General features: G+C 37.0%; 1 protein-coding gene across 1 annotated transcript; it reads right to left on the reverse strand.

Annotated features, from left to right (window-relative positions):
* Nucleotides 1–4,861: 4,861 nt before the first annotated feature.
* Nucleotides 4,862–7,695, reverse strand: LOC122141039 (E3 SUMO-protein ligase ZBED1-like). Its single transcript, XM_042746859.1, has 4 exons — nt 6,541–7,695; nt 6,230–6,348; nt 5,469–5,853; nt 4,862–5,338 (listed from the first exon to the last, which is right to left on the reverse strand). Exons 3-4 carry the CDS (start codon nt 5,733–5,735, stop codon nt 4,862–4,864), a joined length of 744 nt encoding a protein of 247 aa, XP_042602793.1. The 5' UTR covers nt 5,736–5,853; nt 6,230–6,348; nt 6,541–7,695.
* Between the last annotated feature and the right edge of the window lie 14,415 nt (nt 7,696–22,110).

Genomic DNA, 22,110 nt, shown 5'->3' on the forward strand with positions numbered 1-22,110 from the left:
ATGTATGTTGTGGATTTTATTTCTCTCAGAATTCTTTCATTAAATGTCTATGTATACTGTGCATTTTATCTAAAAATATCAATGAAAAATAAAGTTTTCAGGAATCCAAAACCAAACCAAACATTTGTTCAACAACATCAATACAGATGTTTCATATTGTCAGAACATTTCACCTTTCCTTTCAGAGGCTATTCACTTTATCTTTATTAATACATAAAAAATACATGCAACTCACCGATTAAGATATGAATCGCACAGTAAACAAAAACCATGCACCTTGTAAGATGTACATATATATTATTTCTTTAATATATATTTTTTCCTTTTTGGAAAATCAATACAATATAATTAAATTAAACTACATATTGTGAAACCCACATATCAATCTTTTCTAACAGCTCTAACTGTTTGTGTATATATACTCACATTTAAGTCTTTCTCAAGCACCTACTTAAATCACACTGACAGATGTTACGTTTCACATAAAGAATATTTACACTTACCCTCTGGTACTCTCTCAAATCTTTGATGATATCCCTCAGGGTCCTCACTGTGCTGTGTGTGTGCTGACTTTCTCCTCAAACGCATAAACTAAGCGTCGCACAACTGACACCTTTGATCTACTGTTCACTAGTATGTCATTGGTGTTTTTGGTCTGTTTAGAAGGAGACAACCCGACATCACTGAGCTTCAAAGCAGTCCTGCAAAAAAACACATTTCCCATTCATTCAAAATACTACATGCATTCCACTTTCACATTAGCCATGTTTACTCTATATACAAACCTGCTCCCTTTCAGCATCTTTTTAGTCTATAACATTTCTCTTTCTTACACAAGACACAAAACTGCCACCTTCACTAAAACGCTTCACTCTGTTGTGCTAAAACAGCTAGTGCATGATACTTGCTGGCAAAGCACCAAAATACAAAATGCTTATTTCATTGCTACAAATATAGATAATAAATATACAAGTACATGAAAAATACTTTACTACATAACTATTTGCTATGTACTTTTACTCTCCAAATTACTTTATTTGTAGTTAAAACACTCACTTTTTCCCTTTTCATAGTTTCTCCCCACTGTATTTATGCTTTTATACAAAACAAAGAATACAACAAACCAGTCTATAATTTCACCTGCTCAAACTCTTTTAGATTTTACACCTAGCTCCGCATATATCGTTATTAATTCTTAAACGGTTAATTCACCCAAAAAATGTCAATTATGTCATTTATTAGTCACCCTCATGTCGTTCCACACCATAAGCCTTGTGCTCATCTTCAGGACACAAATCAATATTTGTGAACAAGCCAATGGCTCACTGAGGCCTACTTTGCCAGCAAAACCTTTTACTTTTTAACTACCCAGAAAGGTACAACAAACACATATTAAACCAGTACATGTGAGTACAGTGGCTCAACTTTAATATTGTACATCAACAACAAGACTATTTGTAAACCACAATAATAAAAAAAACATTATTCAACAATATCTAGTAAGAACGAGTTTCACAATTCTGCTTCATGGAGCTTCACAGTTTGACTGAATCTTTTGTTTCGCGTCAATGGTTCAGAACATGTAACACAAACTGCCAGCATCATGTGACCTATTAACATTTCTACACACAGATGCCGTAAGAAAGCCTCCTCTAATTACTGTTTTTACGATGATCACAGTCAAAATAAACAATTTTTTTACAACATGAAAATACACATAGAAATAACATTACTCGTGTGTAAATTATTTTGTTGCTGTGACAGTCATACCTGTACAACAATAGGAATAGAGCAGACAGAAACGCGTGTATCTGTGTCGCAGAAAATCCCGCTCACTCGGCAATAAACAATGGTTTACACTTTCAGGTTTCCATCACATTTAGCATGTCAATATAAAATGAAAAACAATATATGGAAAATACAACTTTTCTTCCAAAACCACAATACTCCAAAAGTGTACATACTTTAGGGGGTCACAGTAATACTTTCTAGCAAGAGTGAATCATTTTCAGAAGGGTCAACTATATGACTCCTTTAAGTGAGCGCTCAGAGTCGTTTCTATTTGAGACCCTTTTAATTTTTCTATATTATTACAGTACAGAATCACATGATTATCCTTTGCTACACTGCTCAGCCACACATTAAATAATCCATACACTAACTGAATGTTATGGGATTTCATTATCATGACGCTGTCGATTCATCGATGAACATAACATTTATTATATTTGCATAATATCATGCAAACGAAATACCGTTTGTGTACATATACATAGACAACATAAAAAACAACTTGTAAAATATATACAATACAATATATTCCAAGGCCTTTACTTTACTTAGGTCACAGATAACACTATTAGCTTAATTTAACAAACCACACTGCTACTAAATGCAAACCTGTTTGGGAGTTGAAAGAGCCAACAACTCTTATCAAGCTCATCTACACTCAAAAAAACCAAAAAAAAAAATACCCACTCAATAATTGTTCATAAAGCCACCATAATAATAATGAACACATTACAAAATCTTCACCTTGTCAACACTCTGTAATTCCCTCTTTTTGCTAAACACACCACCCATGTTACTCTTTAGATTGCTACACCAGAAATATTAAGACTAACCATGTCTAAATACTTAACAAAAAAGCCTCACATTTCTCAATGACTACAAAAACACTTTTCATTATTAAAGTGGGCAGTTAAGTGTAATGGAAACATATTGTGCCTCTCCGCCATTTTGATTTATGTTCAAAACATACTTTCTTTTTTACTTCTCATCAACCGTTGGTTAGATTTTCACCAAAATCAAGTCGTGTTGATATACGAAACGGTTTTCGTTTAGCGCACCAACGAATTTGTTGGAAGGATGCCAAAATGTATCTGAGGCTGTATCTCTGCAAAGCTTTGACATATTTACACCAAACTTTGTATGTGCCATTGTCACCTCAAATTGATCACGCCACATCAATTTGGTAACAGTGCCAACTATTGGTCTGGAGTAATAAACCATTCATTAATTCTTAATTATGAAATTTTCACTAATGCTAATAACTTTTGATTGCATTGACCTATTGTAATGAAACTGGTCTCAAAATATTACTTGGGTCATGCAGACAACATGCATATCAATTATGTCATAATAAGCCAAACTTATTGTCAGCCATTTTGATTTTATGTTGAATACCTACTTTTTTGCACTTCTCATCAACTGTTGGTCCGATTTTCAACAAAATCGAGTCTGGATTTTCGAAAACCGTTTTCGTACAGCGCCGCTACAAATTTTAGGCATAGTGCTAAACTGCATTTCAGGCTGTATCTCTCCAAATATTTGACATATTGACACCAAACTTGGTATGTGCCATTGTTACCTCACACTGACCATGCCACATTAATTTGGTTACAGTGCCACCTTTTGATCAACAATGTTAAGTCAATAAATCATATTATTAGTTGTTGTATTTATGATTTTTCAGCCATTTTGCCTAAAATACTCTTAAAATGGTTTTAATTACTCATTCCTGCCGGTGGTCTGAAGCTTGCTTCTGTGGTGCTTGGCCCCGTAATTGCTGCTTGCAGCTATATTCTTTCCCTTACAACCAAAGACACACTTCTTAGGAGACATTCTTCTCGAGCAAGTCCCGTGCAGTGCTGCCGCCAGATGAAGCTCATTGATGGGTGCGATCCCGCTATTCCAGGAGAAATGCCCATATAAGAAGTTCCACCCGCGTCTACGTCATGAAAAAAAAACTTTCCGAAATTTGTACTAAGACGAAGTATGATTTTTGGCACAGAAATACTCAGTCATATGTCCAAATTGTTTTTTAAAACTTTGTCCATGCTTAGCATGAGAATCCAACTCTTTAAGAGTGTAAACAACTCTGAATGCATGAAACAGCACTGATATAATAGAAATGTTCATACAAACAGAAACGTATTACTGATATTCAGTCTGTAGTTGTTTTTCACATTCAGATTTTATTTTTGATCTGCAGATGTGACAAAGTTTGACTGAACATTGAAAACGTTGACTGAACATTGAAAAAGTGATTTTAAATTATTTAATGTAAAAGTTGTAATATTACTATGGTTTTTATTTTTATTTATTTTTACATGATAACCTAATTAAAATGTCATTGAAATAAAAACTGGTAAATTACTAAATACTAGGGGTGGTTAATCTGTCTGATTTCCCGATTCGATTCGATTACGATTATTGAAGTCCCGCTTTGATTACAGTCGATTTTCGATTATTAACGATTCTCGATTAGCGATTATTGATTTTCCATTTTACAACAGTAAACGAAAATACACTACAAAGTGATTGCAGTATTAAAAAAAAGTCAGCTACTGAATTACTTAACTCTTTTATTGAGTAACAACAACTCAAAGCACTTTCTGTGTCATGTAGTTATAACTTCAGAATTATTTGTATGTAGCTTATGTTCTGTAGAACACAGAAATGAATACATCACATTGTGTTGTGACTCATCAAGTTGAACTAAACGATAACAAATAAATGAAAGGCTTATTTCCTTAAGTATATCAGAACCAACATACTGTAGAAATTGGACAATTTTCTTCTAGAAAGACAACGTGTTCAGGTGGAGGAAGACTGCAGGTTGCAGTCGAAACATGTCAAGGTAAAGAAAAAGTTTTTTTCTCCACCTGAACACCTTGTCTTTCTAGAAGAAAATTGTCCAATTTAATCATTAAGAAGACAAAATTAACATTTTTGAACAACTTACTGTAGCTTCAGCTTATATACTGTACTGTAGAACACAGTGACAAAATGCAAAACACACTAACTTGTGAGCAATCAAGTTGTACTAAACATTCATATCTCTGGAATGACCAGATTCTTATGGAGGAAGACCAGCTGGTACACGTTGTGGCGTGAGTGTGCTCCGTTGTGCTGACACAATGTCTCCCGCAGTGGAGAACACTCTCTCTGCAGCAACGCTCGCACCTGGGATACAAAAATATCGTTTGGCCAGCTTAGCTAGGAGAGGATACACATGATGGTTGGTGCTCCACCACTCAAGGGGGTCATCGGTGAGAGGAAGTGAAGGGGCCTCCAGATACATGCGAACCTCTTCCTCAGCCCTGGTGTGTGCCGACTTGGGCTCTGCTGTGGTGACAGCAACATTAAATGTTTGGCCCAGCAGTGCAGTCAGAGAAGATGGTCTTGAGGTAGAGGGCGTGGAAGGGGCATCTTCATCCAGCTTCAGGGCTTCGTCGCAAACCTTCTGAACTGCATCATCCTCCTCACCGTCATCATGCCCCTCAGCCATGTCATCACCTTCCCCCTCAGGGACTTCAGGCTCTTGCCTCATCACCTAACACAGGGAAGCAGTGAAATAAGACACAAAGCATACAAAGCACACAACTGATACACGCATTCTATTAATCAGATCATTAATTAATCATTCTCTAAAAAAAGTAGAATTATTAATATCAAGAGAGTACCTCGAGGGATGATGCAGCCTCTGTAGTCACTCTGCTGTATGTCTCCACTTTTTCATCCTCTGAAAGAAATGGGAGAGCTTTAAAGCGAGGATCCAGGCAAGATGCTGTATGGAGTGTGTGCCTCTCTTTTGTAGATGTGTATCTCTTCCTCAAATCTTCCCGGATGGCATGCTTGATTTCCCGGGTCATCGGATCATCCTCTGGTGCAGGGGTGAAGTCGGCCAGGAGCTGTGTGTGTAGTGGGGCGATGATTGAGAGAGTAGGCATGCTTTCCTGACATTGTGGTGGTGGCCAATTTCATGGGCTTGAGGGTCTTCACAAGGTGTTCAGCGCCGGACACGTCTCCCTCACTCAGTGTGCAGATGTCATGCGCACCTTTCCTCACCTGTAAGGATGATGGGAATTGAGAACAGGAAAAGTTAAAATAAAGGAATTAACACTGTATGCTATAAGAGTTCTCCATTCACGCCAACACAACGACTCACAGTCATTTTAGACTGTCTCAAACACATGCACCAGTGCCTCCTCAAGGCTGTCGTGTCAAATTGACAAACAAAACTAAAACATAAATATTCTGTATATATATATATATATATATATATATATATATATATAGTTAGTTTTGTGTGTACACAATATCATATTTTTATAATATTTTTATTCTTAAGTCTAGTTTTTTTTTTTTATTTCAATTAACTAAAATATTTTTTCAAACCTTGGCTTGCTACTAGGTCTGATTAAATCTTAAATCCAATACTTACTTGAGGGGAGAGGAGCGCAGCGCAGATGGCAGGCTGCTGTTCAAGGAACCGATCAACCATGTCAAAGCCACTATTCCACCTTGTTGGAGCATCTGTCTTCAGTTTGTGTTTAGGCAGTTCTGGTAAAATTAAAAAAGAAGAAGAAAAGCTAATTACTAGTAGCCTATATAAGGAATTATATTTTAAATAGCCTACTGGTAATTTAGAAACTAATAAAAAGCTTGCTTTGAATGCAACCGTTAAAACAGATTCACTTCTATTACAAAGGTAAATATTTTATTTTTTAAATCAATTTTAAGCCTTTTGCTTACCGAGTAGGGCCTGCTTTTGTTCCAGCACATGACTGGCTGTGGTGCTGCGGTGGAAGGAGGCGGTGATCCGTCTGACTCGACCCAACAGTCGGGCTACAGCGGGCAACTTCAGCGCTCGTTGGCAGGCGAGGTTTAGAGTGTGAGCGTAACAACGGACATGTAGAAAGTTGCCAAGCTCTGCAGCCACATTCATATTTGAAGCGTTGTCGGTGACTAGAACCAGGTCGTGTGTCTCTATCCCCCACTCGTCCGCCACAGCTTTGAGAAACTCGCAAATATTAGCGCCCGTGTGGCTATCATCCATAGCTCTCGTCTGAAGCACGTATGAAATTAGCTTCCACTCACTGTTGACATGATGAGCTGTAACGGTCACATATGAGACGGTGGCTCTGGAGGTCCAGGCATTGCAAGTTATTGCTACCCTGGGAGCAGACTTGAGGGACACTTGCACTAAAAACTTTGTCTCCTTGTAAAGAATAGGAATCGACTTGTGTGTAAAAAAAGCTCCGGGATGGTATCACATACTTTGGCTCCATACTGTGGACCATGTAGCGGAAGCCTTGGTTTTCCACCACACTGTATGGCCTCATATCTTTAGCTATAAAATAAGATATCGACGTTGTGATTTTCTTAGCTCTCTCCGATCCGGGGCCAATTTTGTCATATCGTGGAGAGTGCGCTGTTTTGGTGGGATGACGGGCTTCAGGCGGTCGTCTTTAACCCACCCTGCCTCCTCTGGATGAAAGCGGGAAATGTGGGCCCTCAAGTTGCTCGTATTGCCGCAGTACTTCAGTTTAGTGTGGCAATGTCGACAGACGGCATGCGTTTTATCAACATGTTTAGAGCTGCTGCCATGAAAACCAAAATGAATCCACACGCTTGCTTTGAGCCCAGATGGAGCTGGGTGGATCGGTTGCTCGTTCCTGGTTCTTCCATTTTACACACCTGCTCTGGCTGCCGTTACATGCGCTTGCTAACTGGAACTGGGCGCGTTTGTGACGTTCAACTCCCGGTATAACATTTTTTACAAAATAAAATAATGCAAAAATTTTTTTTTTTTAAATAAATAAAAAATTGATTTTTGAAAATTTAATAATCGATTCATACTCGTCCATAACATACTCGCGATTAATCAATAATCGATTTTTTTCACCACCCCTACTATTTTTAATCGATTTTTTTCTTAACAGATATTTTTTGATATTTAATTGTATTTTGTTGTAATGAGTCATTTCAAAATGTTCTTCTCACAGATCCATTTGTAAATATCATCACATGGAAAATCAGCCCATCCTGGAGAATAATTCAGAGCAGTGTCTTCCTCTTTTCCCTGATAGCTGTTTGGTTCTCCAGACGCCCAGAACCTGCATCAACAGATCAGCTTTAGATCTTCAGAGCTGCTTTCTTTGTGATATGATACTGACTGAGACAATCATTTATTATATAATAATCAGTTCAGTTCAGAAAAGTTCAGAAAGATCTTCGTTGGTTCTTCAGAGCTGCTTTCTTTGTGATATGATATGCACAGTGTCATTTAACAGTAAAACATTATTCACACACACACACACACACACACACACACACACACTTGTTCCTCTGTGTTGTTTATGATGATCAGATCTGCTCCTCTCTCTCTACAGTATCTTCTGCTCTCAGTCCAGTTTTTCATCTCAGAGGAAATTAAATAAAGACTGGATTGATAGCACTTCCATCTATCTATAAACATAACCAGCACTTTAGTTCAATCTCCTGCAAACGTGTTTTAACTTCTCTCTGTCATCCATAGCTGGGTTTTCATCACCCTGCTTTTATGTGCATTTTAAAGTATTGCATCAGAATCAAGTGATGGAAAGATAAATTTTTAAAAAAAAAATGCCTTAATTCACAGAAAAGTTTTTAAGCTCGCTTGAGGTGGTTTTTGACCTGTGCGCAAAAGGTTAATGTGAATAATGGGAGATGGAAATGCATTTTTCGAAAAAATTCCTCCGAGCGCATTGAAAAAGTAATGTGACTTTGTGCTATGGACGGTAAATCCTGACTAACCAGTGGACCGATCTCATTCCACAGCATCTGAAATGTTATATGGTCATTCGGAAATGCCCGGGCAAAGTCTGTCATCAAAGTATTTCTGTATAATTGCCTTTTAGCACTGTTAAACTACTGCAATCCGAAACAGCAGCATCCTCCTCCGAAAGCAATAACCACAAATATTTGTGTTTCGTCTGCTCATTCTGAGGTGCAAGTGATTTATTATATAGGAAAACGATAATATTCAGTAGATTCTCCTACTTTTCTTGATGTATATTGCCAGTTTATCAGGAAGTGATGATTTTGTTCTCTTTGACTCATTTGATGGAAACGCTACTTGTTTGCAAATGTTTTGTGTGATATTCCAATTTTGCGCATAAGTTAAATTTGCAACTTTGGATGGAGGATCTTGGCTGGTAACTAATATTTATTTTAAATGAAGTCACTTCAATTCTATTTCGGACACCAAGCACACACTTTTTTTTCTTTTTTAAATCTATTATTCGCTCGCATATCTCCTACAACTGAGGTGTTTTTATTTATATTTTATTTTTTTAAGGAAGGGGAGTCAAAAGATAATTACATCATCATTAGAGTTGCCAATTAACTTCAGAAATGGAAAATAATGGCTTGTAAGGAGTGAAATTATTTCCTTATGAAATGAATTCTTTGTGAAGCCAGACTTTCAGGAACTCTCGCAATGCAAATGCAGATGCACCAAAACAATGGGCTTTGATCTCCTCGTGGAGCCAAACAAACAGATAGGAAGATCTGGAAGACAGACCATTTGTTCTTTGGTACCTTCACACCATCCTTCCCCCCAGGGCACATGGTCCAGGCAACTGAAAGTTGTTACGCTCACATAAAACATTTACTATATCTTCAGGATTCATGATTGTAAACTTTTCATGTTTGGTGTCATTTTAAAGGTCTTTGTGCGTTTGGTAAAATGGTCTCATTTTCATAGTAGTCATTTATATTATGAGAAAGATTGAAAACTTTTTGTTGAATTGTGTTCTGCTGAGGAGGGGGTGTGTCCCCCTTTAGGGGTCTTTGAGAATGTTTATCTGTGTTTACCAAAAGGTCTTTTATGTTTTTACAACTGATTTGAAGATTTCTTTGTTGTCTGCTCTGAGTATTTAAGGGAAGTGACAAAACACTACTGCACGATTCTGTAGGCAGAAAGCCCGTAGAGTGGAGTGTATTTCATATGCTCCATACTATGTATCTTCCTGAAGTCAGGTTTACTATTATGTAATTGTGTTAAAGACATTGTGCCTACAGAGCACACTGTATAGTTGTTTGTGCTATTACATGTACACATTGGCTAGTTAAGTTTATTCTCTAAAACACCTGAGTGCTTTGCTATGCATTTTAGACCATGTGTCTTAAATTAGGATAAGAAAATGCCAATTGCTAACCATTCATTACAGTGAGGTGGTCTTTCTGCTGGACCTTGAGGCCTGTCGCACCTCCTACGGTGCCTATGGTGGACTATGCATGGCAGGGGCGTCCTTTTACCTGAGGCAGGCCTAAACCTGACCGCATACCATGTGGTTTTGCTGCAGGGTCTTCAGCTGGGGACCACCGCTCATTGACGTTTCGCCCCTTAACCCAGAACATCTCCTGGTGGTGGGGCAGTGAACAGGGACGTCTCCCTGACACTCCCTGCAGCAAAACCTAATTAGATGTTACTCCCCAAGCCTTATCACGTCGTTTCAGCCAGAGCCAATGGCTTGCTTTCTCTGCTTCCTCAGAGAGCTCTTTGGTGGATCTGCTCAGTGTGGCTCCCCGTAATCCAAGGTCCTTGAGCAGGCATGATATTGATCTGCCCATAAAGCCTCTGGCTCCCACCTCCACTGGGTACAGCCTCACTCTCCATCCACTTTCTCTGCACTCCACAACCAAGTCTGCATACTTCGCCTTCTTTCTCTCGTAAGCAGCTTCCAGTCCTTCCTCCCATGGCACTGTCAGCTCGATCACTATCACTGACTTCACAGCTGCAGACCAGAGCACCACGTCTGGTCTTAATGTGGTGCTGCATACCCAGGTCTACTTCCATCTTCCACCCTGCCCCTGGTGTTAATAACTTGGCAGGTCTCTTGCTGGTATGCATTGCGGGTTCCCCTTCCCTGAGGAAGTGGATCCTCCATCGACTCTCTAATGGACTCTGATTATTTGCCTCCTGCCGACTTTTCTCTAGCACCTCTGCCAGCTTCCTAAGCACTTGGTCATGCCGCCATCTGAGCCGACCCTGTGTTAGTGCAGTTTTACAGCCGGACAGAACATGCTGGAGTGAGGCATTGATGGTCCCGCAGAGGTCACAGGATTGCTCTGTTCCAAGCCATTGGTGTAGGTTTTTTGGGCTCGGTAGGGTGTCGTATGTTGCCCTAATGAGGAAACTGAGCCGGGCTTGTGGCAGTTTCCAGAACTCTGCCCAGCTGATTGCTCGGCTTGCAACACCCTCCCAAGTTGTCCACCGCCCCTGCTCATGTGATTATTAAAGGTTGCTTTATGCCTGAAACTCTTTCCACTGATCATGTCACTAGTGTGACTGTTAATGTGATAGTTAAGGTTTAGTTTTGTAGAAGTTCTTCAGGTTTAATGCTTCTCTCTGGTGTGAATTCTTATGTGCCCATTAAAGCTTGTTTGTCGTGTGAAACTGTTTCCACACAGTTTACATGTGAACGGCTTCTCTCCAGTGTGAACTCTCTTGTGCCTGTTAAAGTTTCCTTGTTGAGTGAAACTCTTTCCACATTGAGGGCATGTGTAAGGCTTCTCTCCAGTGTGAGTCCTCATGTGCATGTTAAAGCTTCCTTTTCCAGCAAAATTATTCCCACACAGTTTGCAGGTGTAAGGCTTCTCTCCTGTGTGAATAGTCATGTGGGCTTTCAAAGTGCTTTTATGTGTAAAACTCTTTCCACATTGAGAGCAGGTGAAAAGCCTCTCTCCTGTGTGAATTCTCATGTGGACTTTAAGGTTTCCATGTTCATTGAAAGCTTCTCCTCGAGGTTGGCAGCTGTAAGGCTTCTCTCCTGTGTGAATCCTCATGTGGACTCTCAGTTTTCCTTGATGGTTGAAAATCTTTCCACACTGTTCACAGATGAAATGACTTCTAAATATAGCCTTCTGAGCTCTTTTTTGTGAGGAAGTCTTTGCTTTCTGTAAGCAACTAAATGATTTTTGTCCAGTTATGAATTCATGGTGTTTTTTGTACTGATCTTTATCTTGTATTTCATTCAGTTCTTCACTCTCTTCTTTCAGGTCTAGGGTGAAAAGAGACAAATACAAGTTAACACCCAATTAAATGCAACAGTAGAACAGAAATCAATAATGGCTCCAATCTGCCTTTCATGTCTAAAACAGGGTGTCAAACTCAGGCCCCGTCCACACGGAGACGCGTTTCTGTGAATACGCACAAATTTTTTATAGGATAGGCGTTTCGTCCACACGGATCCGGCGTTTTCGTAAGGTGAAACCGCTATTTTTTTGAAACCGGGTCCCAAAGTGGATAAATCTGAAAACGCCGCCTTAGCGTTTTTTGTCTGGACGGCTAATCCGTATATTTTCTGAAACGATGACGTCATCAGCCCACGTCTCCCCCCAGTCAGACACCTCTACGTCACGTAACAGAAAAAAAAAACATGAACAAACACTGAACAATTGCATTTTTATTACCTAACATTAACACAGATTAATAAATGTATTGTTCCATGTTCGTTTGTGTACCACGCGCAAGGTTTATGAGCATAGTCCAAAAGTCGTCTTCTCCGTTTTTAGTGTATCTCTGTGGCAGAATTACAGCGCCACATACTGGTCTGGCATGTATACTACATCATTTAGCGGTTTCGTGTGGACGCGGATATTTCTTGAGACGAAAAAAAAAAAGATCGGATTGGGGTAAGCTCCGTCTGCGTGTGGACAGGGCCTCAGCTTGTACAGGGTCACAGTCCCACAGAGTTCAGCTCCAACACACCTAGCTTTAGTTTTCAAGTAATGAAGACCTTCATTAGTGTGTGTATCAATTAGAGTTGGAGCTAAACTATGCAGGGCTGTGGCCCTCCAGGAACTGAATTTGGCATCCCTGCTATAAAATATAAAACAAATACATATTGCCGGGGGCGCTCGTGGACACTGGAGAAGATGGCCACCTAAATTGTAGCTCTGCTCCTGATTGCTTAATAAATTGCTACCCTCTTTGATTTAAGTTAAAGAATCTCCTAATTAAAAAGCTCAACACATGACTAATGTGTCTGAGACTCAAGATCTAAAGGACCGTCCACTTATTGCAACCTCACGATCACAGAAAAAAAAGAAACAAACTGCGTCAGCAGAAACTTCCAAAGATAGACAAAGAAGAGTTGAGAACAGAAATTGAAGACCTTTTACTGAATCCAGTCTGTTTAAAGGCATCAGTATCAAGGGCATATGACATCTTGTCTAGTAATTGCACCTCTGCCTTGCCGGGACTAAAGGGTGTTTGAGAGAAAGACACTGGACAAACCATTGAAGAGAATGACTGGGCTGTTGGATGTGATAATATGTAGTCTAAATATACTTCCCTTGGGATCCATGAGCTCAACTTAAAAATTTATTATATGATATATATTACACCAATGCATGTTAAGAAGATGTTTATCAATGCTACTGTTTCAAGTGTGAAAAAGATAAAGGTAAATTCCTTCATTGTTTTTGGTACTGTGACAAAATTTTGCCATATTGGAAGAAAATACATAGGCTAATGAAAGATCTTTTTTGATATGACCCCAGCTTTGTATTTATTGAATCTTAATCTGAACAGTCTGTTTTAAAAAAGATGCAATACAGTTATTTATTGTTCTGGAATATTTAGCTTAAAGTGGTCATATGATGCTGTTAAAATGAACATTATTTTGTGTATTTGGTGTAATGAAATGTGTTTATGTGGTTTAAGGTAAAAAAAAAAACACATTATTTTCCAAATACTGTACATTATTGTTTCTTCTTCTCCTCTGTTACGCCCCTTAACATACAATGCCATCTTCCAGGCCAGCAGCACGAGACTCAATCCAGCTGCTCTGCTCGTGCACATCCCATCATCGGTTCTCTTTTAGCAGTTCAGTCAATGTACCGTTAGGAGTAACTTAATAACTTATACTGTCTTGTTATGCATTGCGTATTGTACTGCATAAACATAAAACCATGTCTGCATTTGTGATCTGAGAAACAACAAGCCTACTCTACAGCCGTTGTGCCACAGACGCATTGCAGGCTACTGGTTCAGGATCCACATCCTCCATAAAATGTGCTGCACACATCTGAATATTTCACTTCAATGAAACACACAGTGACTCCACAATAGGGCAGCTGCAGCAACAGAGAGAATAAAAGGTACAAGGTGTTTCTTTGCGTGCACATTTGGGCGGCGTTATGCATATCTTCCCACATAGTGATGTAGAGATGTGGGGGTGTGTTAGAACGAGCCGTATAAGGGGGGTATGGATGAGTCTTAACTTTTATAAAGAATATCTCTTTGGATTTGAGACTTTAGTCTTTGCAGCTTCACAGATCTTCTTTATGCACCAAGAGCTTGTAACTCTCCAAAGAGAAAGGACAAATTTAAATCACATCATATGACCCCCTTTGAAGGACTATTATAAATCATACAGTGTGTGCCTGGCTTAAGGCAAAGATGCAAATTGGGTCTCCCTTGATGCGTCTGATTATGTACAGGAGATCACCAAGTTTAATTCATGTTATAATAATCTTAATAATTACATAATTTTTTTTCTAGTCTAATTCATATTTTTGAAATATAAACATTCACATATTTAATCAAACGTGTTAAATACTGAAGAATGGTAAATATATATAATGAATATGTAATGGTGCGTCTATTTCTTCCTTCTAGAGTTATTTTTCTTGTTGGCTATAGAGTTTATGGTCACTGAATGACTTTTAATGAGGTAAATGTAATATTATGTGGTATATTGTTCTTGAGCTGTTTTATTGATGTCTTTCTACAGTACAAACACTGATTGAATGATTACATTATACATGAAATGGATTTCTGTAAGTTATAGCCTACTGGTTCTTTCAGCACACAGTCTGATGTTCATTCATGTTTATTCTGTGCTGTAATCAGTAGTAAAGTAGAAGAGATGATCCTTGACTGCTGATTTGCTTGTGGCAACAGTGATCTGTCACGGCAGAGTAAAGAGTGCTGAAACAGCGTAGACTGGGATTTAAGAATCAATATCAGTTCTTAAAAATGAGAATCAATTAAAATCAAGAAATATGTGCAGACTGTTGCATAAATAAGTGATAGAAAAAAGTTTTTTATTGTTTTTAATTAAGCAGTACATACTGGGTTTAATGTTACACTCATTGACCGTTTTGTTTGGGCTACTTCTGTATTGTTTTTGCTGGTTTCTACAGAGCTGGACATTTTATTAAGGATCAAATGAAACTGAGTTCAGCTTTGAGAATGAAAACTAACCTGTTTGTTCCACAGTATCTTTATGTTTGACTGAATGTTTCTTCAATCTTCATGTCTTCACTCTCCTCTTTAATAAACTCCATCTTTATAACAGTGTGTCTCAGTCTCTTCAGAAGTATTTTTTCTGTTTGTTTGAACACTGTCCTGTTTAAGATGAGAACAATGGACAGAAAGAAAAATAAACACAAACTAAATCTCTCTCGTCTCAATCTGCTCCCTAGTTCAGTAGTCAGCACACTAGTAAGGGAGTCAGTCAGAGTCAGAGTTACTGGACTTAAATCACCTGATGAGAAAAAAAAACTAGCAAATGAAGGGACACAAAATAAAATATTTGTAGTAAACCTTACTATTGAACTTTAGTTCCTAGTTCCTGAAATAGGCTTTCTGACAATATTCATATTTATAATAAGATTATATTTGGTGTTTACTGATTTGTATATATTTAATAGATTACAATGTCAATAAAAAAAAAATCAGTTGGTTTATTCAAGTTTTCATTATTTGTTGTTTTGAGCGTGCACTGATTCGAATCACTGAATCATTTTGTGAATCATTTGATTCAATTGACTCGGATCTTCTAAAAGCTCCGTTTCTCCATCAGTACTCGATGATGAACTGATTCAGATTCAGAGAGAGATGAGACGCAGCGTTTCTGTTACTCTTGTGCTTTACAAGCACACAATACCCTTCATTAATAACACTTAATAAAGCATTACAGTAATACAGTCGGTAACAATTCATTTCTAAGTTTTATATACAATTCTCCGGAGTAGTTGTATCGATTTAAACAAAATTAGATGATTAAAATCACACACCTTTCTTCTGCCGAATCACAGACGCGGGAGCGCGCGCAGCCTTATGACGTCACACCGCCAGAGCAGAATAAAAGTCCTGTTCGTGAAATGAATTGAATGAACTGCTGATCTCCAAATTACAGGACTGGAAAGAACTTTTGAATATTTCAAGCAAAATTAAATTTGTGGATGCAGAGAGCTTTAACTATTTAATTTGTTAACTGAAACTGAATCTTTATGCCAGTGTATTAATCTTATTCCCTTTCAGTTTCTCCAAAAATATAAAGCCAATTAATCAAAGTTCAGCTTTATTTGGTTAAAGTGAATTTCATTAAAGTACTGTGAATGTAAAGGATTACCCAGCAAACATGGGCCCCCTGCGGGTTTTCTGTGGGACAGTGTGATGATGACAGGAAAATGAAAACAAATTGTCCATAACAAAAATATAATATATCTGTGTGTCATATGTATATTTATTATGTAAATACACACACATGCATGTATATATTTAAGTAAAATGTTATGTTTTTATATTAAATATATTTATATATAATACAAATAAATGTGTATATTTATATTAATATTATGTAAACAAAAACTTTTAGTTTGGATGTGATTAATAGCTTTAAATTGTTTGACAGCCCTAGTAGCCATTAATCGCATAAAAAAAATTAAACAAAAACTTTTTTATATACATTTAGTCATTTAACAAAAGGTTTTATGCAACTTACAAATGAGAACAACGAAAGCAATCAAAACTAACAAAAGAGCGATGATATACAAGTGATATAACAAGTCTCAGTTAGCTTAACGCAGTACATGTAGCAGGTTTTTTTATTATTATTATTATTATATACTAAAAAGAAAACAGGTAGAACACAAAAGAATAGAGCAGCTAGTGTTCTTTATTTATTTATTTTGAGATAACATTTTTGAAGAATATAATCAGAATAAAGAGAGTGCTGGAGGGTCAAATAAAGATGGAAGAAGTGTGTTTTTAGCCGATTCTTGAAGATGGTTAAGGACTCAGCTGCTCGGATTGAGTTGAGCAGGTACCTTGTAGGCTATTATTAAATAACATTAATATATTTGACAAAATAAAACCATGTAAATAAACAGATCATTGACTGATTTGTTCATTTATTAATTGTTATTGCTGGTATTGGACAGTGATGTTATAATTTATTAATATCTTTCTGAAAAAAGGAAAAAGTAATATTTAATAATATAATACATTATGTATTACATATGTATGTAGTGATTCATACATATGCATAGTTAATGCATAGTTGATATTCTCAGCCAATGAGAGCTGGAACTGCTGGAACTCTGCATAGTTAATGATCCTTTCTAGCCAATGAGAGGAACTCTAGCCAATGAGAGCTGGGAACTCTGCATAGTTAATGATCTATTCTAGCCAATGAGAGCTTGGAAACTGCTGGAACTCTGCATAGTAATGATTTATTCTAGCTGGAGCTGCTGGAACTCTGCATAGTTAATGATCTATTCTAGCCAATGAGAGCTGGGACTGCTGGAACTCTGCATAGTTAATGATTTATTCTAGCCAATGAGAGCAGGAGCTGCTGGAACTCTGCATAGTTAATGATCTACTCTAGCCAATGAGAGCAGATAGGAGCTGCTGGAACTCTGCATAGTTAATGATCTACTCTAGCCAATGAGAGCAGGAGCTGCTGGAACTCTGCATAGTTAATGATCTACTCTAGCCAATGCATAGAGAGCAGGAGCTGCTGGAAACTCTGCATATGATTTTATGCTATTTAATGATCTACTCTCTAGCCAATGAGAGCAGGAGCTGCATGGAACTCTGCATAGTTAATGATCTACTCTAGCCAATGAGAGCAAGAACTGCTGGAACTCTGCATTCCTAGATGAGCGCCCAGCTGTCATTGAGCTGTCATTTCCGCTTCAACTGAGCCCAGCAGGTAAGGTTTTTTACATTTCTCAGTTAATTTCTGAATTTTCCATTACAATTTGTAAATTCATAAAAATATCTGTGAATTAGTTAAATTAATAGGAATTAAATTACACCTTTTAATTTTAATATCAGTGTGGCTTGTGGGGGTTTTTAAATGACCAACGGTTTTAACGGCCGGCTTCAGATCGTTTTCTGAGGTAATCTTTGTAATAATATATCCTTTCAAATTGCACATGAATTGATTAAATACATTTTTTAACGTCCATTTTGGTGTAAATTAGGTTTAATTTCCTTTTCTGTCTTGTTGTTGTTTTAATTACTCAACATCGGGCAGTAACCATTAGGCCTAACTTTACATAGTATAATGGAGTTAAGTCCGTATAATGTCTCTGTTATCAAAGTCCTAAATAGCAAACATAAATGAGGATTCATATAGCATAATACAATACCTCGGTACACACGCTTATTAAATCTTGTTATCATTAATGTATGGCTGTTCATAACTGATAGACTTCGGTAGACTCCGCACTGACAGGTAACGTAACGTTACGACCGCTGCGCAAGCAATATAATGTTACATTCACTTAAAGATTATTACAAAGATACAGTCATTTTTTGAGTGTTGAATATTGCTGCAAAAAGACCACTTTGCCATTGAGTGTGTAGGAAGAGTTGCGCGTCTCACACACGACCTGGCGTGAGCACGATAGGAGAGAGAGAGAGAGAGAGAGACACCGAGAGAGAGAGAGAGATTTTGATTTTTGATTTTACAAATACTTTATTAAAACAGTTTACAAATCAAATTCATAAGTTACATTAAATCTGAATACTCTTAAAAATGTAATTATCCTCTACAACAGAACACCATATATTGGAAAATATTTCTAAATCATTCATCAAACTTTAATAGTTAAAATCTATTCTTAAACCAGCTTTCAACATTTTGACAAATACAAAAACAGCATTATCATCTATAGATCCTTCCACCTTATTTCGTCTACTCATACAGGTAGGTGGCCATCCAAAACGTTACAATTCTACTTCTACCGCCGCTCGTACCGCCGCCGCCGGCGTCTGCAAAGTGCATTTGCAGCTTTTGACCGCTGAGTGGCGCTTTTAATCACAAGTTTTTCAAACAAGCGCATCAAAGCACATTTTCGCAAATAGACGTCAGCTTTGCCTCACCGAAGTGTTATATTTGATTACAGTCAGGCAAAATGAAAAAAGAAAAAATATTTAATATTCACAGATGAATGTTTAGTACTTATGAAGATATGTGCGTTTCTTAGAACGAATTCAAGCAGGATAAATATCAAGCCCGTGCCTGTGCTTAGATTTTCTCTACACCATATTTTAGATTTGACACATTTAAATAGTGTGCAGTATTATTATATAATATGAATTATGTGTTATATTATTCAAAAGAAATTGTGGTTTTACTTTGCATTGGAGCATTAAGAGTGGTAGCCTATTGTGAGCTAGGCTTGTTTTATAAATTATTTTCTTTATTTTAGTAAAACGTGAGGCACTGTATAATTTAGTTCCCATTATTTAGGCCTAATTAAAACAAGAAACGAATACATTAAACCTGCATGATTTAGCTAAATCATTGAAATTCTAAAGAATGGACGGGTTAATAAAACGTTCTCATGTTTTAAACTCAAGTTCTCGCATTATAATCACCAAAGTGCAAATGGTGTAAAAAAGAGCTTCATTAATTGACAACTTCAGTGATTTTAAATGGAGTCTTCTTTACTTGCTTTCATATAATTTAAGTAAAAATAAATAAATAAATTCATTAATTGACAACTTCATTAAATGCAGGTTTGTACAATATTCTGTAAAATGTCAGAGTGCAAGATTTGCTCGGCGCGCATGATGCTGAGTGCACGTGCAGCATTTATTCTTATTTGTCTACATTTTATCTTAATTACAAATCTTGTTTGGTTTTATTTTTGATAATTGTATGTAACAAAAAAATATTTACTTTGTAATGCATGTGGAAAATGTGAATTATTATTCATATTCAAGTGTTTGTGCGGAAATTATTAATGCGCTTGACAGGGAGGCGCCCTCTCGATCACGTGATTTTTTTCCCTAATAATGAAATAACTGAAAATCTGGCTGTCTCACAAACATGAGAAATATATCTACAGAAAGCTTGAAATGTCTTCAAAAAACAAAGCATTATGTATCTGAGAAGGTTTAATTTTCTCTCTAAAGCCGTGTTCATGTGGAGAGAGCCAGCACTGTGAATTTCATCTTGCAGCCGACAAGAAAACATTTGTTTATTAATAAATAATTAAAATGTCTCCCTTTTTACAATTATTAGGCTACTTCTGCCTGTGCTTTGTGACAAACTTAATGCATGTGCTTGAGCGTGGAATATCTTAAGGCTCATTATGGATTATAGATGTAAATTTCATATAAACCTCTGATTAGTTGAATAATGACAATGAACGACTAGTAACTAGAAAAATCTTACGTGGAGGCAGACCTATTAAATACCCTCTACACATCTCTGTTAAAAGTTTTTAAACCATTTTATACACGTTTTTATACATTCTTTCTTTCGACGGAAAAAAAATCTAAATAGCAAAAATATGCCAAAGCGGCCCGCTGCTCGCGCCGCATGGCTCGGTGAAGGACTGCTGTTTCCAATGAATATGTGCGCGTGAGGCACCAGCGCGATCAAAGTCACAATTCACAATTATTGGGTCACACAGTAAAGGTATAATTCAAAAATGCAAAGTCAAGAATAATAACAGAGTGAATAAGAATTATTTGTAAATGCTGGACCGTTGTCATTTCGCTCTGCAAATGGAACCTGAAGATTATATATATATATATTAGGGCTGTCAAATGATTAATCACGATTAATCACATCCAAAATATAAAGTTTGTTTACAGTAACATATGTATGTGTACAGGGTATCTTTATTATGTATATATCAATACACACACCTAAATTATCTAATTTAGAAAATATTTAACATGTAGATACACTTTACTATATTTCGATTCTTTATATTTTATATTCTCTATAATATATTTAAATATATAAACTAACATATATGCTGCTGTGCGTTAATATATCAATGCATGTGTGTGTATTTTATCTTACATACATAATAAATATACACAGTCTACACACATATAGGATGTAAACAAAACTTTTATTTTGGCTGGGATTAATTCGGTGATTAATGACTGTGTGTGGGGCTCTTACTAATCTTTGTAAATCTGTTGTCCCCAAGACAAAATGTGTGTAGTGTTTAAATGATTGTATGTGTGGATTAGTTTAGCAGTTCAGTCTTTGGTCAATGCACCTAAATCTTATCTACAAACTGAATATTGATTTGTGAATATAAAATGCAAATTTAATCAGAATTAATATCTTTATTCTTCTTCACAAACTGTGCTGTATAAATGTCAATCAAATCAACATCTGTATATATTTTATTAGGTATTATGAATCTATTATCTAACTGGTTATCAATTGAGCAAAACAGTAGTTTGAAAATAAATTGAAAGTTATTTTATTGAAATTCTGCACTTTATTTTCTTATTTACATATTTATTGTATACTGTATTTACATGTTGCTTACCTTTACATAGATCATTGGTTCACATTTCTTTCATATTATTAGCCACATTTCAAAATATTTAAATTACATTTATTGAACTAAGAGGCACTTATCCAGGAAGTTAGTGCTGTACCAAAATAAATCATGACATAACCAGGAACTGTGTCTGAACATATCAGGAGTAATAAACCTGATCTACACTCATACATGAGCTTATCGGTATTACTCATTTTGGTTGTCTACCATCTGTTTTTTAATTTGCACACAGTTATAATGGAAGAAGTTTTTACACTCCATACAGTCAATCATTTTCCCATACTCAGGCTTTCCACACAGGTTACAAAATCTTTGTGGTTGAAGTGCAGGATCTTGGCTGCGGGTTAAAAGCTCTGGCAAAATGCAAGACAAGAAACATTCTTTCACCATAGGCAAGGTTTGTTGTAAGAGATGTTCATCTCTTTGGATTCTCTATTAATAATCAGCTCCTTAGTTGTCCACACAACAAAATCACAATATTTGACATTACAGGCATACATGTGGAGCTGAACCTGGTGGTAGTAGTGGTGTGTTATCTTTAGCTGCAATCTTTGGTCAAGACAAAAGTCTTCAGTCAGATGGGCATCCTGAAGGCCTTCCCTGAATCGATAGGGGCACTTGATCTCCAGAAAACCGTCCCCGCCAACAAGAACACGATACTGTTCCGTCAGGTGATGTGCCAAGATGGGGTTCATCTGGTCGTACCACAAA

Source organism: Cyprinus carpio, chromosome A4, assembly GCF_018340385.1.
Source record: "Cyprinus carpio isolate SPL01 chromosome A4, ASM1834038v1, whole genome shotgun sequence".
In the NCBI taxonomy this organism is placed as follows: domain Eukaryota; kingdom Metazoa; phylum Chordata; class Actinopteri; order Cypriniformes; family Cyprinidae; genus Cyprinus; species Cyprinus carpio.

Excerpts from the sequence above, each read along its gene's own strand:
- LOC122141039 (XM_042746859.1), bottom strand. The coding sequence starts at position 5,735 with ATGCCTACTCTCTCAATCATCGCCCCACTACACACACAGCTCCTGGCC. Across the intron at positions 5,339-5,468 it reads AGGCTGCATCATCCCTCGAG|GTGATGAGGCAAGAGCCTGA; the intron begins GTACTCTCTTGA and ends TCCCTGTGTTAG.